Source organism: Lissotriton vulgaris, chromosome 9 (assembly GCF_964263255.1).
Source record: "Lissotriton vulgaris chromosome 9, aLisVul1.2, whole genome shotgun sequence".
In the NCBI taxonomy this organism is placed as follows: domain Eukaryota; kingdom Metazoa; phylum Chordata; class Amphibia; order Caudata; family Salamandridae; genus Lissotriton; species Lissotriton vulgaris.
The window spans coordinates 550,225,268-550,250,540 of record NC_141697.1 but is presented as its reverse complement, the minus strand read 5'-3'; the positions used below and the strand labels follow the sequence as shown (position 1 = coordinate 550,250,540).

The following is a 25,273-nucleotide window of genomic DNA, read 5'->3' as shown; positions in this document are numbered from 1 at the left end:
TGCTTCCTGCTGAATCTGTCCATAGCCCAAGCTCTTCTGAGGATACGGCTGGCTTGTTCCAGACGACTCGGCCATTGAAGTCCGCCAAAAATGCTAACCAAATCCGCATGTCCTGGCGGACCTCAGCCGATAACCTCGTGCGATGATGACCCTCCTTTAGGCCAACCATCGCTTGGGCAATTGAGCGGGAAAAAGGGCGAGCCATTGGGATCACCCTCAAGGCAAAGTTCAATTTTCCCACTAATTGTTGCAACTGATGCAGTGTAACCTTAGATGCATTCAGACATACTTGGAGGGCTGCCCTGAATTTTAACACTTTGCTAGCTGGTAAACGGAAACACCCCTCCCTTGAGTCCAACTCGATCCCCAAAAACTCGAGGCAAGTCGTGGGACCCATAGTTTTACCCGGTGCCAATGGCACGCCAAAATGACCCATCAACACACAGAATTCAGCTAAGGCCTGAGCACATTCGGGATTTCCGGCGGGACCAAGGAACAAAAAGTCGTCAAGGTAATGCATTACATTTCGGAAACCCGTTTTCTTAGTGAACACCCATTGCAGGAAAGTACTGAATTGCTCAAAATAAGCACATGATATAGAGCATCCCATTGGCATACACCTATCCATGTAAAATGACCCCTGGAACCCGAATCCCAAAAGACGCTGATCGTCTGGGTGTACCGGGAGCAACCGGAACGCTGACTCGATATCTGATTTCGCCATCAACGTCCCGGGCCCCAGGCGATTCAAGATGGCTACTGCCTCATCAAACGATGCGTATCGCACCGAACAAACTTCTGGATCAATTGCGTCGTTCACCGAAAGGCCGTGTGGAGCAGACAAATTATGGATCAAACGAAACTCACCTGGGTCCTTCTTGGGGACCACCCCTAACGGAGAACAAACAAAATCCGGTCCCGGGGGTACACTAAACGGGCCAGCGACCCGTCCCCGGCTAACCTCTTTCTGAATTTTTTCTTGCACCACAGATGTATGTTGTAAAACAGAAAGTTGATTTTTGCAAATCCCTACACCCTGAAAGTCCCCCACCGGGATGCGGAAACCATGTGAAAAACCGTTCCGCAGCACCCCAGCAGAAGTACGATCCGGGTATTCACTGAGCCAGGGAATCATTGCCAAGGTATCAATCGGGGTTGGTAAAGGCGCCCCTCGGACTAGTTTAGACCTGTTTGGCGCCTCCCTTACCCCCATTCTCACCCGTTCTGGCTCTGCACGATGACTCAGGATGGGACGACCCACACGTACTACACTCATGTTTGAATTTACACGATCCCGGAGGTCTGGTACACTTCCCTTTGTTGAAATTAAAGCAGAAACCCTTCCTCCCTGTATTGCCTGCGGGCCTCGACTGATCGTCGGTGCTCGTACTTGGTCGAAAGGGCGTCCCCACATTTTGGCGGGAGTAATCTACAACATTGCTCCCAACCAAAGGCATTTTTAACATTCCTGATTCTTTCATTTTATCCCATGTTACAGAATCGTAACAATCCCAAGTCAAACCTTTGTTATGTTCCTTCTCTTTCCTGAACAGATTGTCATAACAAAACCAATGGTTACCTTGATACGCTGTCGAGTAACCCATAATTCGTGATTGATAAATGGGAAATTCAGAAAGCAACTCGGGCCTACGTTCCCCCAAAATCGATGTAAAAATACCCCACGCATTGCCCCAGTTGCCAATATTCTCATTTACCTTAAAGGCGGCCATTTTTGCGCGCCAAACACTCGGATGCATTAAGTCCTTCTGACTTTTAACATGCTCCACCTCATAATGATCAACAAGCAAGGAGAAAATATTCACGTACTCCCCAGCCCAGATCTTTTCTTTTATAGCTAAAGGCACATGTTGTCCCAATCTCTCTCTACGAGAGGGTGCTGACTCGTCCCTTGCAATCGGCAATGGCCGCTTACCTGCACCGGACGCAGCTTCGGCCGCTTGCGGCTTGTCTATTCCCGCCAACGGCGCAGTCACTTTAGCTGCATCTCTCTTCTCACGAAGCCCTTTTATCAGCGCCTGTGCCTCGGCAGCCGTGGCGCCATCACTACTATCCCCCAACCAAGCTGCTAGCTGTGCTGCCAGCTCGGGGGGCATGTCTTCTTTGGATGTCGGGGTGACGACAACGGGGATTGGATTCCCCTCCATTGGTACTGGGGTCGGCGCCTCGAGCGGTACAGAGGGGACCGGGACGTCTCCACCGGCTGGAACCCTTCTCGGCCTCTTAGGTCTTCCTCCAGCCGGCGCAGGGCCCGAACCCTCCTCCCCGTCCCGTTTCGCCAACCGTTTCTTTATGTCGGACACCTCTTTGCAAAGAGCCCGCACCATCTGGTCGGTCGTCATTCTCTTTGCGACTTTCTTTGGCATTTCTCCAACGAAGTATCTAGAAGACAAAGAAAAGGATCAAAACGCTCAAAATTGGCTCTTCGTTCTGTCCCGAGCTCACGGGTAGCGAGGAGGTGCAGCTTCGGAGCACAAGAACAAGAGGACGTCTTCTGGTCTTGCGTCTCTTTTTATCCGTCTTCAGGGCGGGCGAGAACCCGCCCCTGCCTGCCCCTAGGGCGGGGGCTGGCTACGTCGGTGTCTAGGCCAGCCCACTCTAGGGCGGGAAAAGGCGCGCCCCGGCTACGCCGCTTCGGGCATACCAGCCGAGACGCGCCTCCCGCCCAAAAATGGCTTCCCGGGGGGATCGAGGCACTCTGCCATACGTTCGGGGGGACCGAGTGGTCGCCCCTTTCCATAAGTGTTTGAGTGGATAGTTTTGAGGTAACGCTGCACCGCTGTCTTTGCTTGTGGCATTGACAGCTAGCATTATTTTGCCGTCTATTTTATTTTTTGAACGAGTGATTGCAGCTACGGAAGCCGTTTGCACAGCTGCCTTCGCGGCTTCATCAGCCAATGAATTCCCTGCAACATGAACGCCATCACGTTGATGACTCAGTGTATGGATCCAGTGAGGTTTTTGTAGTTCTTTTTGTAACTGAGCTACTTGTTCCCAAAGCAACTTATGCTTGATTGTGCCACCTTTTGCATCTTTGAAACCGTTTTGAATCCAGTTCTGCAAGTATTCATTGTAAGATTGAACACAGTAATAGGATTCGCAAACTATGAGTGTGGGGAATTCGTGATCTGTATTTTCAAGTGCCATCTTGAATGCTTGGAGTTCAATTTTGTACTGCAAAGGTTTTGCAACAAGAGTTTAGATGTCTGTAATCCAATACCAGACGATCTGGTTTGGAGACAGGAAACAAAGGATTGCTCATTGACAAGGTGCATGTTTCAATAACCCCTTAGTATTCAAGTTGATCTAATATCTCCCTGACCTCTTTTTTAGCTTCTTGCTTAACTGGATACTGCGTTTGTGCAGTTGGTTGAGTTTTCAATTGGATGTTATGGTGAGGGGAATCCTCATCCCATCCTACATGATTTTTGTATAATGCAGGGGCCTGGGCTACAGCCCATTTCCTGGCATAAGTGTATGTTTTTATGAATTGGAATATGGTTGGAGAAAGCTGGCATAATGATTTCTTCGCCATGTGGGCACCCCCTGACAAATTCAGGTGGCCAGTCTCGTTCAGCTAGAAGAATGTTATAACCCTTAGAGAGCTTTTCGCAAAAGAGTGCTCCATTCTGGATAGCTCAAAACATTACTCAAAATCGAGGCAGTATTTCCAGATTATTGAACAGTCTTCTTTCTCATGCAAAAGAAATGAACTGCTACAATCGTAATAAAGGCTGCAAAGTATAATGCGTACAGCGAGAACAATAATATAAAATAATACTGTAAGAGCATTGTATGGTTTGTAAGCCATAAAAATACATACATAAATAACAATGACTAAAAATACTCAGCTGGTACTTCTAAATTACGCCTACCCCAATGTACCTAACCTAAGTCTAATACGCGGGAGGAAGTAAATGCTGTGTAGCCTAGGTTTAGTTTTCTTTGCCAAGAATCTATAAGATTTCACTTAAGTTCTAATCAGCTCCATACCTTAGTTTAGAATGAAGGGGGTCTGGTATCTCTGTCTCTGGACTCGATTTCCCAATACCCCGCGAAGGGAGCTTGGAAACACTGGAGCTGGTTTCTCAGCTAGAAAAAGGCAGTCTCTTGATCAGTGTGTCAGCTGGAGGGTCAGCTTCCTTCGGCACTTGCTGTAGCGAGCTGCGTCGGGCAAGTAGATAGTCGAAATGCTCCGAACCACTGTGTCTTGCTAGAGCAAGTGAAGACATATTTATACCTTGACGGTGTCTAGTTTGACGTAAAGTCGGGCATGATAACTTCAGGAAAGAACCCCTAGGGAATAGTAGTTCTTTGCAAAGTACATGAGTTCTTGGAAAAATCAATATTCAGGCAAGGTAAGATCCCTGACTGCTTAAGCCGATTTTCCAAGAATTCATTGTGACGTTTGGTACGGGTTGAAGTAGCCATGCCTGTATTTGGTCTGCATGGGCTATGTCTAAATAAGGGAATGATTTCTATGCCTATATTAGGGCAATGTGAATTGTACCTATATAAGGGCATGAATCGGGAAAATTCACTTTGAACCTAAAACGCCACACAACAGATACAGCATAAAGGATTGAGTATCATCCCCTTCCAAGCGTTCCTCGATCCAAAGAAAATGAAGATTGTTCCTTCTCTGGCAGTATTCCAGATCTTCATATTTTCACATGAAATCGGTCATTTGGGCATTATGGGACTTGGTCTGCTCTTTGACAGCAGCCAACTCAGTCTCTAAAACAGTTGTTCTCTCCTCTATACTTTTGAGCCACTCACCAATCTCAGCGCATGCCTTCCTGACTTTCAGAACTGCACCTTCCACTTTTATTGTTGCCTGTCGGTACTCCTTGATCGACTCTAAGATCAGGGCCAGAGCGGGATCCATAGTTACTGCCTCTACAGATGTGATGCACAGAGAGCAGACTCTGCCTGGGCGGGCGTTGTCTCTGGTGATCCCAGTATTTTTGTATGGGAATAGTACCATTTCAGCCAGCTGCCCGTGGTGCACTTCTCCCTGTTCTTTTGTCAGTCTGTGTTGCCCTTAGAGCTCCTCCTGTACCTTTGGCGCTTGAAGACTGTCTCGGGTGCCTCAAGTGTGCTAGAGCCTGATCCTGTAGTGCTGCACCTGGCTTCACTTTGACTGGAGTTAGAGTCCTCCGAGCGAGAACTATCAGTGAGCGAAAATAATTTGTCAACCCCATCGGATGTCAGATCAGCTGCTAACAGGCCGTTAGTTTCCGTATTGCAGTCCAGATTGCTCATGACTCCACTGGGAGCCAAAGCTTGAGAGTCATACGCAACTCTGCACTCCTTTCCTGGGGCTCCCTGATTCACCTCTCTGGGTGAACTGATCACTTCTCCCTGTACCCTGGTCTCCCGTAGTGAGGGTAGCCCCAACTCTGATGAAAAAGAGCCCCAATCAGCTGCGGCTTGACCTGACACCCCTTGTCCCCTCCTGCTGCGCAGGTGGTATCTAAGATCAGGCAGTTAATACAGGGCCGGCGCTCTGGCCCAACTTGTCAAGCTCTTGGAGTACTTCCTGAGCTGGCTGGCCCTGCCTCCTTCTTTAACCCTGAAAAAGGCAATGATAGCTGGCTGCGGTGGGGCCAGAGATGGGACAAGACTGTCTTTGCTGGGACCCGAACCCCCCTCCTCAGAGACTTGTGTCACCCCCTGTTTTTTACCACAGCTTAAGTGCAGTCTGGCAGAGTCCTCCTCCTACCTGCCGCATACGCTCTAGACGGTTTTTAGCAGCACAAGACTAACTCAGCTTACCTGCCCTCTCCTCATTGTGGGCAGGGGGAGACCCCTTTCTTGATCCATACACCTGTACAGCAGCCCACAAGGATGCCTCCTTAGGTTGTTTAGCCACCTTGGGAGCCATAGTACAGAGCTTCAAGGAAGCTAAACCACAAGGAGAGCTTGACGCTATCTTAAGGTCCAATCCAGAATATCCTGTAGGAAGACCCTTCCATGCGCTCAAGACGGGGTTCAGGGATCGGGTCAGCATCTTTGCCAGAGCCGTCAGCACTCTGACACACCTCCTCCAAGTTTCCACCGCCTGGGCTCAGCAGACATGCCGTGTCAGAGTCTGCTCAGCCCATGCTTCACACTCCAGGGGCTTTGAGGAATCACTGCTCCAACGGGCACCGAAAACACTGCTGGTGAGTCGAGGTACTACACATGAACAGGGAAAGTAAGCTTGCCTTCTGCCCCACATACCGGTCTCTCCGCAATGCACAGAGCTGCAGAACAGAGAACACTGGAGCAGAGGTCCGCGCCCTCCGACACACTTCCCAGACAGCACCCTAGCAAAAAAAACATTGAGAGCTCGGGAGAATCACAGCGCCATCAGGTGCCAAAAACACAGCTGGCAAGTGAGGCTGTCTGATGGGAGGTGAAGGGGGCTGGGGTTGGACCACCTTCGCAGTAATCTTATGTGGCCACTATTATGCTTTTGTCCAAACACTTGTGGCATTGCTAAGTTTTCCCAAAAGCTGGAGATGGAAAACAGTTGTTGTTTGCCGCCCTGTACATTGTATCACCTGCACTAAGGTCATATTATGCTGCCACAAGACTGCTATCCAGAATCAAATATCCTAATTGAGTTCAAGAGAGCGTTGTTCAATCACCTTGTTAGATGTAACAGTCATCACTTTCATCCTCTAACATTAGGGTTGGACTGGCAATAGGGCACAAAGAGCAAACCTGGTAGACTGAGGACCAGGGAGCTGCATTTAGGGAGGAATCAATGGAGAAACATATCTCAATTCCCAGCACCATGAAGTTCTTCATAGAGATGACTGTTTGGAAACACCACACTCTCGCTGAATTATATGAGATGGTACCAACACATTTCCCAGTGCTAAATCTAGCTTCTAGTCCATCACAGGGGGGATTCAAGGACCCGGAACAATCTGTCCTGGAAGAAGGAAGAGCTGGATGTGCCTTTGTCCGCATTACTCCAAATGGAAGATCATTAGGGCAACCCAAGCAAGAGTAGTCCAATCACTTTAAACTATCCCTTGATTATCAAGGAGGGTGCAGATCACAGTTGGTAAGAGGCATGGTAGGGGGAATCTCATCCTTCTGAAGAATGTAAATGGCAAATGCCTCTTGCGTCTAACTGTGAGAAACCTGTGCACTCCTATGCCCAATTCAAACATGGTTCCAAGATCAGCAGCTAGTCAGGGGAGTTGAGTGGATGGACAGACTGGATGATTTGATTAACTGAAGGATACGTCGATGGATAAGGGTGTGTTAGACCTGGCATCCTTGGTGTGGTTTTCCCTGACTTTTTGCCTCTACCTCCTGTGTTGTTGATGCTATGCTGTGTAGGAGAGTAGGGTCTGCTTCCTATGGTCACCCCCACGTCTTGCTCTGATATACTGGTTTCTTGACTTTAGTGTGGCTGTGGGCCTGCTAATCAGATCCACAGCCCAGCCCAGCTGTTCTCTCTCTAAATTCATTCCATGTACTTTAGGTACATATCCGATTGGGTATTGGGTCACCTTTGTGAGCCCCTGTATAGTGTACCATAGGTACCCAGGGCATAGGTGCATCCAAGGCCTACGAGGGGCTGCAGCATGTATTATGCCACCCCTGGCTGGTCATCCACATTGACACAACTGGCTGATCACTCAGCTGGGGCAAGATCGTGTAATCACCCCTTGCTTAGGTATAGTATCCCTATACCTACCATTACATATAGACACATAAATACCTATAATTCACTCCTATGGCAGGCCTTGACAATCCTGAAGGCAGAGTGATTGGTTTTAGTGAGATGGTGCTCTAGCATGAGCTGAGCCTGTCTGCAGTTTTCGGGACCATGTCCTTATAGCTGTTCTATGATATAGCCATACCATATACTCTTAAGTGCATTATAATCCTTGCGGTTAATGCTAACCCCTGGTTTGGCTTTATCGAAACATGTCATGTAAGGTGTCATACACTTTAGAATACTACCCCCTCGCCAATTCTGGCAACGGGGATAGCATTCCACCCTTCTAGAGGGAGATGACATGTAGTTGTAGCTTTACCCGGTTAAAGTTAAACAGAGCCTCAGCATCACAAAATGGATGCTGCTGCCACAGACACAAGTCTGACCTCCTGCAGCTGGAAGCCCTTCCAGCGAGGGAGGCTTGGACAAAAGATTTCCTGCCTTGGGAGGTGCTAGTACCTCCCCAGACAGGCTATAGTGCATTGGGGCAGGGTGGGTTGAATGAAATGAGACACTGCCTGGGGCACACAAGGTGCTCCATGCATAGCCCGGTTCATACAGGTTGCTGGGGCACTCCAGCCCCAGCTCGGGCGGGAAACTGGACAAAGGGAAAGGGGTGTAGCCACCCCTTCCCTGGTCCCACCCATAGGAGGGACCTAGCAGGTAATCCAGCCCCTTTAATCAGTATAAAGCTAGGAGCTGAGTCTAGAGACTTTAGACTATTCTGAACTGAAACTCTGAAACGAAACTCTGGACCTTTGACATTCTACTGCAACTAGAAGACTGAAGAATCTCCCTTGTGGTCAAGGAGTGACCACCCTGTGCAAACAGGCACCACCTAGCTCTGTAATTAGTTAGTTTATTGTACAGTTAATAAAAACTCACAAATCAAAACGTACAAATCTATAAAATAAATCCATAGTTGCATTTGAAACATAAAAAGAGCGGGTAGGCTTGCATATTAAGATCATAAGAGTCACGATAAAGGCCATGAGGATTGGGTAGACAAAGTTCTTACAGATTTAGGAGACAAAGTTCTCCGGGGAGGTTAGCACAGCTTTGGCTTGGCTAGTGTTTCGGGTAAGCCCTGTGACTGTTTCGTTAGTCTACTAGCCACTATGTCGAAAAATGTTGTTAATCTGCAGTTTAGCTGGATTTCTTCTGGATTAAAACATAGCATAACAGCCTGCCTGCAGCTTGGTATGCCCTTCTGGTTCCATAGGACCTGAAGTATGGAACACCTTATGTCCAAGAGGTTTGTACAGATACAATTGATGTGTATGAGGTCCTAGCGAATTGCCGGTTTGCTTGGTCGACGCTCCTGAAGGATCCTGACGACCCTGCTTCACAGGACTGGACTTCCAGACTTCCCCGACCTCGATCCACACCTCCAGCAAAGCTGACACCCGTGGCCCACACGAGAGACGTGGGACCGGACACCTGGCCATTTTGCTCTTTGCTAAATTGTACAGTTTCTGAGGGGTCCTCGAAGTTGTGCATTAGGACTTGAGAAGCCCCAACCCTGAGTCGTAAGTGCACCAAAGTTCAGCCTTCCAAACTCCGTGAGTGCCCTCCTCTTGCATTTCCTCTCAACGCGTCTTCACGGTTGCTAGCCCACTGGCTAGTGGCCATCTTGAAGACTCTATTTTAAAACAACGCTGCTTGCCTGGTTTCTCTGGGCTTGCTCTTGCTTTCCAGTAAAGGGGAAGCTACACAGACCTTGCTGGTCTGTACAAGAAGCTGATCTTCACTTCCTGAGTAGGTTGCCTTTGCCAAGGCTCGTTGACTCCAATCTGGAAGCCGACACCGCCAACAGCAAAAGCCTTTGTAGGAAAGTCCGTATCCAGCTCCTGGTTGTCGTCAACGCCTCCTGATCCACGTGGCTGCAGAGACAAGCTTCACTTCTTCACCTGTTTACAGCTCGACATCGCCTGGTTCCTTCCTGGTTCATTCCTGGTCACTGGCTAGTGACCAAGACTCTGTCCCCTCTGCTTTCAGGTTCTTCACTTCTCCGATCCACCCTTAGATCCATCCGGACATCTTTCTCCTGGTCGCCTGCAGCATCTTCTTGCAGCTCTCCATAGGAATCGACGACGAAACCCGACACGACTTCACACCTATGCACCCGGCTTCCTTGGGTGAGGTAAATCGACTACTCTGGTGCTCTCGTGGGTAATAACTATCCAAGTGTCCTGTTTTAACTGGGTTTCCCCGCAAGTCCACCCGGACTGTCCGAAATCAACTGGTTAACTAGGATGTAGTCAAACAAGGATGCCCTTTTACCATTTACCATATGTCCTCTTTGCTGGGCGATCGGTAGGAATGTATCCATTCCAAAGATGCAACCTGTGATTTATAAGAAAAGTTGAAAAATGTTACCCTTTTTTAGATACTTTCCCTAAATAAGTATCTGGCTTGGGGACACCTGGCCAATGATCCTCGGCCAGTACCTTTTCATAAAGGACTTCATCATCCGGTTGAGTATTAAAATCCCCACAAATCAGCAACAACACACTTTAGCTCTCCCTTTTTCCAACTTACCTTTTAATTCCCCCTGGCACACTGTTCTCACTTCCTCAATGATCATGATAGCAATAACAGCAAAGAAAGTAAATATGGTTCCGGGAGCTCTGTTGGCTCTGTCTACTTTTCATTCAATGCCCTTTTTCCATACCGTCAGCTGCAAATAGAAAGCAGCTGAGAAAGTAATGGTGGTAAAAAGGGAAAGTTCTCTGCTGTTATGCAGGCTCAAAGGGTGAGTACTGTCAAATCTTCTATCCCTATGCATGAACTCAAATCTAGCCCTACCTACCTCTCTATAATAATGATATCCTGCTCGACAATATCTGGTGTGACGTATTCAGATGTCACTGTACTCGATGACAAGATGTATAATTAATGGATGTTACGCTACACTCGCAATAGTTAATACTGTACTGTTACTTTTTGAAAATGCCAATATATTTTTTAAAATAAAAAATGAGTCAATTCTTCTATCCCTGGCGCTTGTATTAGCATCAACTTTAAACAGCATGCCAAAAAGTTGAAGAAATGTATGTCGAAAATTGATTTCATGAGGAGACAGAACATTCGGTTACAGGAAATGGTGTTGCTAATGCGCACACTACTAACTGATCTAAAATATCTTTAAAAGTGTAGGACTTTCCACAGGTCACATCTCATCTCCTGAAGCATAAGTGCAGATAAGAATGTACAACAAAGGGCTTTATTGAGGGTTTGGGTGACATGGGAGGGTGGTGCCATGTCTGCCAAATTCCTTGCTCACCTTCTGTAGTTAGAATCAGGGAACCGTAATGTTTCCACTTGAGGAGGCTTTTTGGCGGGAAACAACCTTTACAACGCAACTTTTACAACGCACTACCATTACAACGAAACTTTTACAACGCAACATCCATTACAACTCATGCATTTACAACGCAACCATTACAACGCATGACACTACAATGCACACCACTACAACGCATGTCATTACAATGCAGTCATTACAACGCATACCATCACAACGTATAACATTACAACACATAGTACCCTTACACTATCCAACACTTACCCTACTGTTGCACCCCCTGGAGTTAGAATAGTAATTTTTACCCCTACACTATCCAACACTTACCCTACTGTTGCACCCCCTGGAGTTAGAATAGTAATTTTTACCCCTACACTATCCAACACTTACCCTAATGTTGCAACCCCTGGAGTTAGAATAGTAATTTTTACCCCTACACTATCCAACACTTACCCTACTGTTGCTCCCCCTGGAGTTAGAATAGTAATTTTTACCCCTACACTATCCAACACTTACCCTACTGTTGCACCCCCCTTGAGTTAGAATAGTAATTTTTACCCCTAAACTATCCAATACTTACCTTACATGCAATGTAATGTTATGTGTTGTAATGGTATGCATGTAAAGGTAGTATGCGATGTAATGGAATGCGTTGTAAAGGTAGTTTTTAAAAATTCGTTGTAATGGCATGCGTTGTAATGGAATGCGTTGCAATGGATGTTTCGTTGTAAAAAATGTGTTGTAAAGGTATGCGTTGTAAAAGTATGCGTTATAACATCATACATCCCTTTTTGACTCTGCCAGTGGCAACTTCAGATGGATGGCCCCTATACGACAGGCCATATAAGCACTGCAGACAGCTCTCCCTTTTAGAGCTCACATTATAACATACTTTTTTCCTTCAGAAAAAGCCACGGTCACAAACAGGAAAACACAGATACGACCCCCACACGCTGGAAGAGATCTCCCAGCATGTAAGGGACATTTGTTTTTTTTTATTTTACAAAAGCCAGGTCCCACTTTGAGTGTGTGTGTCTGTGAAACACAAAAATACTACAGAAGAGCTGCAGTATTATTGGCTCTTCCCAAGGCCCAGAGATGTTTGTCAAGCAGTGAGAGATCTCTAAATACGGGGGGTGGGGGGGGGGGGGGTCTAAAGTACAGTTCTAAATAAGGCACAAACTCTGTCAAGGACGTAGTGAATAATGTAAATGTGCATGCATACATTGCCGGAACATGCATATTACTTTAACATTTCTTTCGATGATAAGCATTGTCTACTTAACAGGAGAACACTCCTAAACAAAAAGGTCACAGTACGAACCTGGTGAGATAATTGCTTGGAATAACAAGCATTTGCAATGCAATAGGTCTCGCATTAGGAAAGTTAGAGTTATTGGTATTGTTAATGACAATTTTTTTTATTTATGTGTTGGTTTTGAAAATAGCAAAATTAATAGCTTTGTCATTTACAATGCCAATAGTTTTAACTTTCGCAAATGTGACACCTATAGCATTTGTAATGCAATATGTGTTGTATTTACGTGACTTTCATGTATTGATATTACAAATAACAATGGCTTTTATTTTTTTTAAATAATTAATTCTTAAAAGTTATTGTAATTTATAATAGCAATAGCTTAAACTTTTGTAAATAACTTTTGTGAAGATTATGTACAGTGGGCCTCATTTATGAAAAGTGACGCATCGCTGCGTGAAAACAGCGATGCGTCACTTTTCACTGCGCACTCCTTGCGACACCAATGATGCGTCATATTTAATGTATGACGCATCATGTCGCAAGGACTTACAGATACGTCAGTATTTCTGACGCATCTGTAAGCGCAAAAGTGACGCATTGCTGGAGTGTGTCACAAAAGTGACGCATCTCCAGCAATGCGTCCTTTCGCATGGGGAAAGCCCCATGTGAAAGGGCTTGCGTCAGTCTTACGCCTGCTGTGAGGCAGGCGCAAGATTTTGACGCAACCGCATCCTAAAAGTGACGCAGTGAAATCTCATAGATTTCACTGCGTCACTATTACGAGGCTTTTTGCGGGGGAACGCCCCCTCTGCATACATTATACCTGACGCAGGTATAATGTGGCGCAGGGGTTTAAAAAGTGACGCATCTACCTAGATGCGTCACTTTTTAAATATGGCGCAACAAGGCGCATGTTTTACGCCGCAGATGCGTCACAAAAAGTGACGCATCCGCAGCGCAAAACTGACGCAAGGCCTCATAAATGAGGCCCAGTGTATTTTATTGTGACGAAAATACAAGAACAAAAGTGAAATATCAACATTTTTTTTGACATTTATAATAAAGCTTAAACATTGAGAGAACATATTTGAACCAGTTGTTGAATGGTTGTACAGATTGATGCTGTGGTGGCATTGAGTGATGTTGTGGTGGCAACGAGTGATGCTGTGGCGTTCGGTGATGCTGTGGTAGAGTATAGTGATGTTGTGGTGCCCCTGAGTGATGCTGTGGTGGTGCTGAGTGGTGCTGTGGTGGTGCTGAGTGATGCTGTGGTGGTGCTGAGTGATGCTGTGGTGGTGCTGAGTGGTGCTGTGGTGGGGCTGAGTGATGCTGTGGTGGTGCTGAGTGATGCTGTGGTTGTGATGAGTGATGCTGTTAATATTGTAAATACCCACATGTGTGTGTAGCTTCCACACATTTGTGTGAATGTATGACCAACTTTCAAAGACATACACACTCCAATTTATATACGTATAAAAACACAATACACACGTCTATACAAGGACGCACCAAGGGCGGTCTAGGTGCTGTACGTCAGGGACGTGCCTATCAATAATGCACTGGGGCCAAGGGATGTGAGGGGTCCTCGGGACCAAATGTATGGCTGCACTTTATTACTACACAGTGACAAAGGGGGTAGTTTATTTCCTTGCATGAGAGGGTCGATGCCACCCTTACTACGCCCCGCATTCTGGGCGCTATACAGGTGCCAGCAACATGCGATGTTTGCTCTAGATCCGACAAGAAACATAAACATTAACCTCTCCACAGGTTAACATAAACGTGCACCTATGCCGGGGATACAGGGAGTATAAAGGCAGGAGCCCCGCTGTAGAGGATTCCCCCGGACCCCTGTAGCCAGTGCTCGGCCCGAAGTAAACCATTTGTTGCCTTCATCCTAGCAAGAGAGACCGGCACGTTTGCCACCTTTCTGACCTGCTAACTGTCACACGCAGAACACAAGCAGACGCCACAAGTAAGACACGTGCAAGTCCGCAGCTAAAGGCTGTCCACGCGTCCATTCAGCAGAGCATACGTCTGAGTAGGAGCCGGGCGTGCTTCGGTGCAGTATCCCACACCAGATCCTTCCAGATGCCGGGCTGTGCACTGATCCCACAACATTGCAGCGTGCGGGAAGTGGTAGACTCCAGAGCCAGGAGCTGCCAGATGTGAACCATGCACCTAACTGCAGTAAGTGGCCGGACTCCAGACTCTCCCTCGTTACCATGGTCACCGCACACGGGGACTTTAGGCTTATATTGCTGCTGGAGCAGCCCATTTTCAGGCTCCAGTGCCCTCCGTGTGACCCCCGGGGCGCACAGGTGGCGGCAGCACCGGGGCCTGGGCTGGCTCTGGCCACATTCACACGAGCGCCTCTGGGAGCCCCATCTCATCCGCACTAGCGCTGCAGGTTACCGTACTCCTTGTAGGGCGAGCCCTCCCCTCCCTCCCTCCCGGCAGAGGCAGGCACTGCAGCCTCTGCTGCTGCTGGCACAGGCAGCCAGTGATTACTTAAAGCCACAGCCCCTCGTGCACAAGCGCGAGGCAGGCATTAGCTGATCGATGGCCACTTACTCAAATATCATCTCCACGCCGCGGAGAGCCGGCCGCCACGCATAATGGCGGCTAATTTTAGCTATTTCTCTATGACGCCATTGATCCGATAGCACGTATTTGCACATGGAAAAACAAAGTCACCAAGTTTAGACCAGAGCCTCCGCGCACGTGCGATCCTCATAGCATACATTCTCAACATTTTCTGTGAAGAAACGGCTACAAGTTGTTAGCAGTTCCACTGATGTTTACACGAACACATCCCCGGCTCAACAAGGGGCAGCAGAGAATAATAATACCTTATAATAATGTCCGCTTCATGCAATCACTCAGGAAAACTGCATTAGAGGGGCCACTACACCAGCAACTATGTTAACCCGGGTGCATGCTGCTAACATCCTACTGACAGGAGCCCGAAGGTGGTTAGCGGCTGGAACAGAACTCCACCTTTAGCCAACGCTGCCTGTTTATATGCGCCGCGCGCCCCTCTGCAGACTCCCCCTGCATTCCACGAGGTGCGCGTCGCGATCCAGTTTTATCTGCCATGCTGTATAATGCAAAAGTGCATGCGCCCAATGTTATCCTATGGGAAAACACTTTCCACTCGTTGTCGGCTGAGTCGACAGCTATAGTTCTCTCTGTGAGAGCGCGCTTTCGCGCGCTTTTCGCAGCGAGCCCTAAAAAGGAGGAGAATTGAGAGCTAAAATATTGACAACATTCTTTCCATTTGAAAGTTGAGTCTGCAGTGCTGTACACTGACTGGCCGGGGCATAGGAGAGTATGGAAGTCTGGTGGGCAATGATATTTATGTTTCAATGTTTCTTCCTTTTTCATTCCTGTTAAATTTCCCTATAGAAAATAAGCCCCTTGTTCTTTTCTCCATTTCCACAGGCAGACTGGCTTCGGATTTGGCAACACCATGGCCCGGGTGGGAGGTATGGTGGCACCTATGGTTTTAACAACCAGCGAGTATTATCCATCCCTGTCACTCATCATCTTCGGGGGAGCTGCCATTACATCAGGAATCACAGCCTGCTTCCTACAGGAAACCCTTAATGAGGCCTTGATGGACACCATTGAAGAAGTTGAGAGCAAGTTAGTACTGCGTTGACTACTATTTCTGCTGCCAAGTCATCCATCTCATCAGCAAAGTGAGAGGGAAATGATCATATATTGGTATTTATTTGGCGCTGGATCAATGAGGCCTCAAATTATTTCATTCATCCACTGAGAGAATAAGACGAGAGGGAGTGTTGCTGAAATTTGTGATCAAGGATTTTCCAGTACAAAGTTTGCTGCTGCATTGTGCTATTTTTCACTATGAAAGAGTGGGTGCCTTTTTGTACAGGAAATTCCCCTGCATGATGTACAGTCATGTTCTCTGCCTTGAGAGCTCAACTGCATTTATTTGGTATCCTGTTTTTAAAACGAATCTAGCATGAGCACAAAGCCCTATGCCTGTCACATGATTGGAGACCTACTGACCCACTCATGTAAAGTTCCAAAGCTTCACCAGGTCCTAGAGCTAACATCACCATGCACGTTCTCTGGTATGCCTTTGTGAGACTAGCATGGTATATCTATATCATCCGTATGAGTGAATGTAAGCAATTGAGGCTTGTTCTATTTTGGAAGGCCATTGCCTGTTCATGTGCCCAAGATGTAGGCACATTTTTCCCCCAGGCAGTGGAAATGTACTGCAGACATTCGTGAAGCTGATGGGAGGAGACTTAGACAATAAAGTGTGGAAACAGGAGACATACTTCCCCTTAGAAATTAAACTAGTTCCTTTTACTGCAAGTCTTTCTGAGCACTGCAATTTGGTAGATGGTGGGGGTGAAAGGTGGGTCTGTAGTCTGTGTTGTTCACAGTGGGAATGGTCCTTTATGTGGGGGTGGTCTTTTTTCCCTCTTCTTGATCACTGGTAAGTGTGGCTGTTAATTTCAAGGTGCTGAATGCTCACCCCTGTTTGTGTCTCTGTTGTGTGTGCCCCACCCTGGAGACAGCCCTACTGTGAGGAGTATCACTCAACACAAAGGCGGTCTGGAAGGCAGCCTGGAAATGGCAAGTGAAAGGCAAACCAATCCAAACTGATTCTGAAAGTGCAGACAGAAAATACTCATCCACTTTAGGCTTTATCTGTACAAATGTGGGACCTGATGATCAATATGGTATTCCAATTCCAGGTTCTCTTTGATCAAGGGACGGGGTGTCCCACAGAGTACTGAGAGTTTGCCATGCAACAAGAGCCAGCATCTGCCTGACAGCCAGCTTCTCAGGTGTGAGGGGGCACCACTCGGAGACTGATATGAAAGGAAGAGCTGTCTCCCTGTCCTTAAGCCTTACAAAGTAAGAGAGTAGTTACCCCAGTTAGGCCAGAAGGGACTGGGTAAGAAAGTTACACACAACAAAATTCCCCTCTATGCTTCAATTTGTAGAAGTAGTGTCAACCAAATAGTAACCACTGAACCAAAACCTTCACTGAAAATAACTTGTATAACAAAAAACATATATTTTTAGCAACATTGAAATTCATGCTTAAAATCACTTGACCAGGTAAATCCATCTCCATTGGATTTTAACAAAAAATGTTTTTATGGAATGTGTGATATGTTTTATTATGAATTTAATGTAATAAATTGGTTCGAATATATGTTTTTTGTTATACATGTTATTTTCAGGGAAGGTTTTTGTTCAGTGGTTACTATTTGATTGACACTACTTATATAAATTGAAGCACAGAGGGGCATTTTGTTGTGTCCTTGTCCTTGTCCTTAAGCGTGAATGCTGGCCTGCCTGAGAAGAAGAGCAAAGGAGAGAACCAACTTTGCAGGAGATGCTGAATAACAGGCTGAGCAAGAAGCAAAAGACCCCTGAGCTGTGAATCTTTTTGCCCAGAACACACTAAAGAGGGAGAAACCAGCATGACCCTGAACCAGAGCATTGTCTCTCTTTCCTGCAGTGACCCATGATGCTGTGCTGCCCTGAAATGTTGTGATGAGGGCTGAGTTACAGTGATTCCAAAGCAGCAAGGCTGGGGCATTGCACCACTGTGATCATGATCATTGTGGGCTAGCAGACTAAGCTGCTGTATCTCCATAGAGAGTGGATGCAGAGCCATCATGTCACTGGAAAAGTTGCAACTACACTGCCCTTTTACAGATCTAAGGGGAGGAGGGGGACGTTCAGCCCTGAGTACAGTGGCTCCAAACCACAGTGTATCATTGTGCCTAATAGCTATTTTTTTAGAGTATTTAAGTACTTTTGTTTATAAAAGCAGACGTACTGGGTTGGATAGTTGGCGTTAGGTAATTTTTGGGTTCTCCGCTTAATGCATTCCACACTACCTCTCCAGGAAGCCGGTGACTACTCACATTGATACCATTGACAGCAAAGCGCTGAAGGGATTTGATATGGCCCAGTAGTCTCTGATTGCCCCATGGCCACCCCAAATAGGGTCTGACACTGCCATTAGTTAGGGAACTGTGATAAACAAGTATGTCAAAGCTGAAGTTTGATACTTGATTTCAGGGATCAAATGGAGTCAGATGAAGACATGTCAATAGCACAGCTCCTTCAAGTATGTGGAGATGATAGTTCAGGAATTTCTCAATGTTTGTAAACATTTTCGATAGCAGATATTTCAGTGGAAAATACACTTGACTTTGAGGCAAGTAGAAGGGATTTACTTGTTACAAAAACAACTTTTATAAGAATCTACAAAACAGATAGTGGGTGTTTCAGAATTGAGGAAAACAACTGACAGGCAGGAGAATCATCCTTGCTGTACTGCACGATGAAATAATTAGAGGTCAGTTTCGTATGTCAAAATATCATGCACAGAAATGGTCTGACATAAATAATACATCTTAAATAACGTTCACAAATATATCCATTTAGTGTTGATTTTCTATTAATAACTCTAATAAATTGGGCACTGTTTTGTAAATGATTATTTAGGACACACTATTTAAATCAGTTGGTATTCTGACAACTATAATCTGGTAACACACTCAGTGCCATGTCATTGCTTTTAGAATCAGATGGTCTTTTAACTCCAGCTACCTGCCAACAACATTCACTATGAGTGGCTTTCCCTCACATTTTGACAATGTGATGTAAGCTGTATTCCAAATTGATTTTCACGTATCCATTTCAGTTGTGCACTATTAGAGTCTTAAACATGTGTTGAACTCTGAGCAGAGACTCTGTCATGTTATCAGAAGGGGTGATCCCTCATTGGCTGTCTGGTTCACCGGGAATAATGTAACTAAATATGGTTGTGCTAATATACAGATGATCAGGATTTACTTCATGATAGCAGGGTCTGAATTGAACTTTCAAATATTTTGAAGGTTTTTCTAAAGGTTGGGAGGAATATTTGGTCCCTGACATTTTAAGTATACTCAAGTGGAAGGGTGGAGGGGGAGAGAATAACGCATAACAAATCGTAGAGGGCAATGTTGAATGAGACCAATGCGGATAGAAAAAGAGCTGTGAAGGGTTATTGATTCCGCGATGTACCAATGAGCAGTCTTTTGATTACTCCAAAATTAATTGTGAGTAGTTTAAAAAGGGTTCTGAGTTGCAGTAACAGCTAGCCGAGCAGTGTCAATAAGAGAATGTTCTGTGGACTTGTGGTTATGTGGTGGGACATTTGGCTCTCAAACTAGACATTGAGATTACTAGCTTGGTGAGGGCTTGCTGGTATAATTAGGGAGGGTAAATGGAAAGAGGATGCCATAGTGAATCTGGTTCGAAGAAGAAATATGTGACTTTGGCTCAGTAGGGATCCTTCATGAAACCGTACACAACCATTCACTGAGCAATAGCGGTGATACTGTGTGAGGACGGTATGTATGTGATGGCATAGTGTGAGGAAAGAAAAGTAGTTAGGTGTGGCATCTTTAAATTGTAAAAAGTGAAGTAAAATTGGACATGATGTTGTCACAGTAGAGATGAGACAGGATGAGCATGCAGCTCTGTAAGACACAAATAGAAAAGGAATGGGTGGGGGTTTGATTGAAGATGAAGTACATTATAGATGACAGGTTGACTATACAAGAGAGGAAGTGGGGAGTATTGTGTCTATAACACTCAGTTCAAATTGGGAAATGGGAATGAAATCATGATCTTCTATGCAAAAGTCAGAAGATAGATCACAGAGTTTAAGATTTGAGGAGAAACAATTTCATAGGGCTAAATTGAACACATCTTAAACATGAGAGAGAGTTGATTTGGAGCATTGCATGTTGTGGAAGTTGATTGAAATGTGTGATGCACTGAGTGACCTAACATAGTTCACTTTCTTGAGTACCAGAAAGAAGGAACTACAGGGTAAGTGTAAGAAGGCTTAAAAGTATTGGGAGGAACCATGCAGAGAGAGGATAGCTTATATAATAGTGGTGAAATAAGAGGGAAATTCATTGACATCTCTCTTGACTCTTCAAATATTTACATTTTAACAGTCTGATGATCCCCAGGCTAGTGAATCTACATGTTGTAAAAATTGAGAAATTTGGACAAATTATTTCCATGAAGAAAAGGTTTCCTAGATAAAATCCTATGCTTGCTATAGCAATAAGAAAAGAAAAACTCTACAATTCTTAAAACTTTAGTCCTAGTAAGACAAAAAAGATAAAGATGAAAAAACAAGGATCGGTCAAAACAAATAGAAACATTGGCTGCAGCAGACGGTTTCTGGGTCTATTACATCTTGAAGGGATAGGTAACCAGCCTGGAATTAGGAAAGGGGAGAACAAACACGAAAGCAAAGAGAAAGTTAAGTGAAAAATCAGGAAGGAAATACCGAGGAAGTTGCAAGGGTGCAATGGGTAAACAGACCCAGCAAGCAAAAATGTTACTAAAGGAAAGAGGAGAGGCACAGAAAAACAAATATGAAGTTAAGCAACAAATTAAGTGGAAAGATGTAAAAGGTGAAAGTTGTGATAGAGGGGCACTCCCTTAAAAAGAAGAAAAGATACAAGGGTGCAAACAAAGGGAATAAAAGAGGGTAGTTCTACTAAGCAACAAAAATAAATCACAAAACCACGGATGAAAATATAGGAGCACTGCTCATAAATTCAACCATGGTAGAGGTGAGCATGCATTTTTATGTATAGGATCTGGTTGGTGGGATCAAGGGTGGATTGGGCTGCCCGGCTTTCAGAATGAAGGTGCCAAAGAAATAAGACTTGTTGAGTGCTTACAGAAGGTATTATTGAACAGGGAACAAGGCTGCTCATTTGAGATAATGTTCTAGGGAGTTGAAGAGGTATTTAGTGCCTTCTGCACATTCTTTAGAGACTGGAAGAATGCATCAAGTGATAATTTGAGTCTTGAGATGTTGATAGTGGTGCTATTCTGTGGTGAGACAGTGATGGTATGTGGATGAGGATGTCTTTGGGTATAAGAGTTGTTGAGACATGAGACTGAAATGAGGGAGGGGCGAATCTGTCTATGATTTGAAAGACTGTGGAATAGGCGCTTGAAAATACATGAAAATCATCAATGAGATTAATGGGATTTGTCACACATAGTTGTTGATGTTTTCATTTAACTCAGTCTTGTCAATAGCACATTGGAGTAGTGCATTGCCACATGTGGAAAAAGATTAAAATAAACTTGCAATTTTTGGAAAGTAATGTTTATAACTGTATTGCTGTATTTTCAAAAGAAAGTGTATTCCATCAGAAAAAATGAAATAGATTTTGTCCTTTTTCTGAAAGTAAAATGCTCTCATCGGTGTAGTATTAAGACAGAAACTCAGAGTGTCTGTGGCCAAAGCTTTACAGTTGCATACCTATCCACGATTTAGCAAGCAACAGTTAGCAACCAATGGCAATAAACAAAACACAGTGAGGATTGTTGATCAAAATCTGCCCTCAACATCATACAATGCTCAGAAAATCAAATATATTTCTTGGGAACCAATGCTGAGAAGGGCAAGATTTAATTACAGAGTGACTGAATCTTTTTAGGTGACACAAACTTGTGACTGAGATTGGTGTCTGGTTTACCAAATTGATAAAACTCTGACTATGCTCAACTTCTCCATTTATACAATGTACTAGGAATATAATAAAGTCTGAATATAAATGCTAAATATTGAATATTGAGTTAGACTGCATTATAAAACTATGTAAAGATAAAGTGGTTTTCTAAATAGTAGACACAGATTTGTATTCTCTAGACCCTCTTTCCACCTGAAAGCAACAGATTTGCGGTCATTGACAATCAGGTTTTGGATTCAACTGCAATATTGAAACTTGCATGGTCATTGCTGGTTAGTAGTTCAACCAGGACAGCATATGTGTTCACTAAATTCTCCACATTCTCATTTTGAGTAACAGTGGAGATGATATGACAGATCTTTAAAGGCTTGAATAAAAACCATGTCTAGAATACTTGTTGGGACTGAGGTTGAAGTCACTGAGGTAGAGATGGAGACAAGTGGCAGGATATAAGGAAGCAAGTATGGATCCTGGGAAAAGCATACAAGAGTCCCAATGGGCCTTAGTTTAGATCTACTTAAGGGATCTTGTATGCAGGAGTGTCAATAATAGGTCAGGAAGGGTCAGACCCAGGCAATATTTTCAGGGGTCCCGCATAAGACATATTTACATACTATTAATCTACATATGCTCATATACATAGTCTATGGTTGTCGTGAAAATTTCGCACATTTAGCAATTTTAGCATACAACCCTCCAGAGCTATACTGGGGCCTCTGTTTTAGTGTCAACCCTGATGTTTTATAAAGAGGAAAGGTTGTGTCTGGCATGGGTGCTGGTGTTAGAGAAAGAAATGATTTGAAGCTGAGATTTTACTAATTAACAGGTTAATGCCTTCAACATTAGTCTTATAACTGCTTATCTGTCTTTGTTTCTTCTCCCTTTAAAGAAAAAAACAGAGTAAATCACAGCACAACAATGAAACAGCAGAGAACATCTTACTCAAGAGTCCTGTGAGCACAACCTGCTAATCACCACATTCCTGACCTGGTGGCTTATGGGAAGAAATTCAGCATCTGTAAAAGGAATCAGAAGTATTGGAGGACACTTAAGCTATACATCCATCCCAAGTATTTTCTGGATGTTTGGGAAGGGATGAGAAGGTGTACAGAGTGCCCGTCATTTTTAACTGTTGTAAGGAGGGAAGGCCATCCTACCTATCTGGGTCAGGAAACAAAATGCAAGAGTATTTTATTGAATATATAATGAAATGTTACATTGAATATGTAGCAAAGAAGGTAGCTGCTTATTGTACACTGAACTGAAGTAGGGAACTGCGCTACTGGTAAAAAACTCAGACTGATAACATTATTGATGATGGCTTTCTACTACTTTCTTCCCTGCATAAATAAAATGACTGCCCTAAAAATGTTAATGATCTCCATTAATTTGCTGTCCGATGGCTTCTCAAGGCTTAACTGTTCAATTGTGCTTGGATATAAGGTAATGAGTGATGCTGTTTAGTGTTTGCAAAGACATAGCAAGTCTGTTGCTTTTCCATAGTTGTTCTGAAAGCTTATGAGTCCAAACAATTAACAAGATTATTAAAAAACGTGAGGAATAGAATGATGAAGTAAGATATATATCTTTGAAGAGTATGATCTTGCAAAGATGCAACAGAATGACTGAGACTAGAGGCTGTATTACGCATTTTCATTCTTTGCTCCCGGCGCACCATAAACACTGAAAATGTACCCTACAAGGATTATTGCGCTGCCCCCAGGGCATCTGTGAACTCGTGCTGACCCAGTGCTGACCCAGGGCAGCGCATTCAGGTGAAAACACGAGCTGCTGCTTGCAGCCGCTCCATGTTTTCACAGTGCAGGCTGCACCCGCCTGTACTTTTACAGGGGATTAGAGATCCCTTGCAGGCGGATGTGGTCAGTGACTGCACCCACCTGCAAGGAGATGTCTGAAGGGTCCATAGGACCCCCTTTACCCCCTGCTAAGTGCTGCTCTCAGGAGGTGCACTCCCGCCACCTAGAAGGTGGTACACTGTGATTGTGCCCCCTGAGAGCTTCTTTACCTCTGCGTCCGCGTCTGTAATATAGCACGGGTGCAAAGGGAAAGGAATTCCCTCATTTGCATAAGGCATGCCCCTATGTAAATGAGGGAATGCCCCCTGAAGGTAGCGCTGGAGCTTGAAGTGCACCATTACTGTTGGTATTACCGAAGGGGAAGCACAGGCGTCTGCGCCCTTTTCTGTAATACCAAAGTCCCCCAGGGGCATGCAAAGCGGGCGGAAACGCCTGATACATTCCGGGGGCACTTACTGTAATACGGCCCCAGATTGATGAGTATATGTCACGTGATATGGAAATAAGGGACACTCCGATTAAGTGAAGACAAGTGAACTAAAGGAGGATTGATACTGTGCTAAACCAGTGATACTGGAACGAATGAGGCAGAAAACAGAATGGTACAAGATGTGTTGTGGAGACATAAATGAGACTGCTTATCAATGTTTGAGACAAGTAATATTTGAAACGCCATTAAGAGTATGAGGCAAGTGATGTGAAGAATGAATGCTATCCCAAGTAAGCTGGGATAAATGGTAAAGCTGTTTAGCATTCACAAAGAAAGTGCAAGCACGTTGTTTTTTCATCAAAGTGTCAGTTTTCTAATAATTTTTTTTCTTAACATAACACTTACTTCAGTGCCAGTCAAAAACAACAACCCTTTCTCTCTTTTGAGCTGAAACTCACCCTCTTAGCTGTTCTTAGACATTGAGGTGCATATATAAGGTCAGTGTTGCTTTTCAAAAGTGGATTATGCTATAGATCTTGAGATGTCAAACTGTTTTTTTTGTAGGGGTAGGTGGTAAACTCTGCTTGTGGATGGAGTTTGCAGAGTTTGGGCACTCTCTGCTTCAAGCACAGTGAGCAGTTTAGGGACAAAAACTCCACCAGCCATCGGCGGAGTGGAGTTTACGGGCGTGCTCTTTAGGCCTAGTGCTCACCAACCCCTTTGCTCAAAAGGCAATGGCGGCGGCTCCTCCTGCTGACTCTCAGTCTCTTCCACCAGCTCCAGAGGCCAAGAAGGCACAGGTTCACGTGGCTATCCAGAAATTGTTGGGGTGTGCCGGCAACCACATCCTATCTGCGGAGTTCGACCCTAAAGAGAGAAGGGAAGGCAACACTCTACGGGGTAAGTCAGGGTGTTCCCCGCAAGGCTGAGCTCTGGAATTCTGTATTGTAGGCAGTTGCATGTGATGTATCACAACAAACCTGATTCCACACTTCCGTCTGCACCAACCCCATGTTTCACCACTGCAGGAGGCGTTGTTTCGTTTAACAAGGGTCCATGACGTCACCTATGCTGACCGGGCAACATTCCTCTGAACGTGGAACTCTGCAGAATTTCACAGAGTTTTTGCCTAACTGCGCTGGATTCCA

The 25,273-nt window shown here is 45.1% G+C and overlaps 1 protein-coding gene across 1 annotated transcript in view; it reads left to right on the top strand.

Annotated features, from left to right (window-relative positions):
• The window catches only part of LOC147691767 (solute carrier family 22 member 6-A-like), a 645,113-nt gene extending 621,879 nt beyond the window's left edge, over positions 1 to 23,234 (top strand). The window contains exons 9-10 of the mRNA XM_086936682.1: positions 15,757 to 15,960; positions 22,768 to 23,234. Coding sequence (XP_086792808.1) covers positions 15,757 to 15,960; positions 22,768 to 22,849 — 286 coding nt within the window. The 3' untranslated portion in view covers positions 22,850 to 23,234. The remainder of the gene's footprint in view (positions 1 to 15,756; positions 15,961 to 22,767) is intronic.
• Positions 23,235 to 25,273: the final 2,039 nt, after the last annotated feature.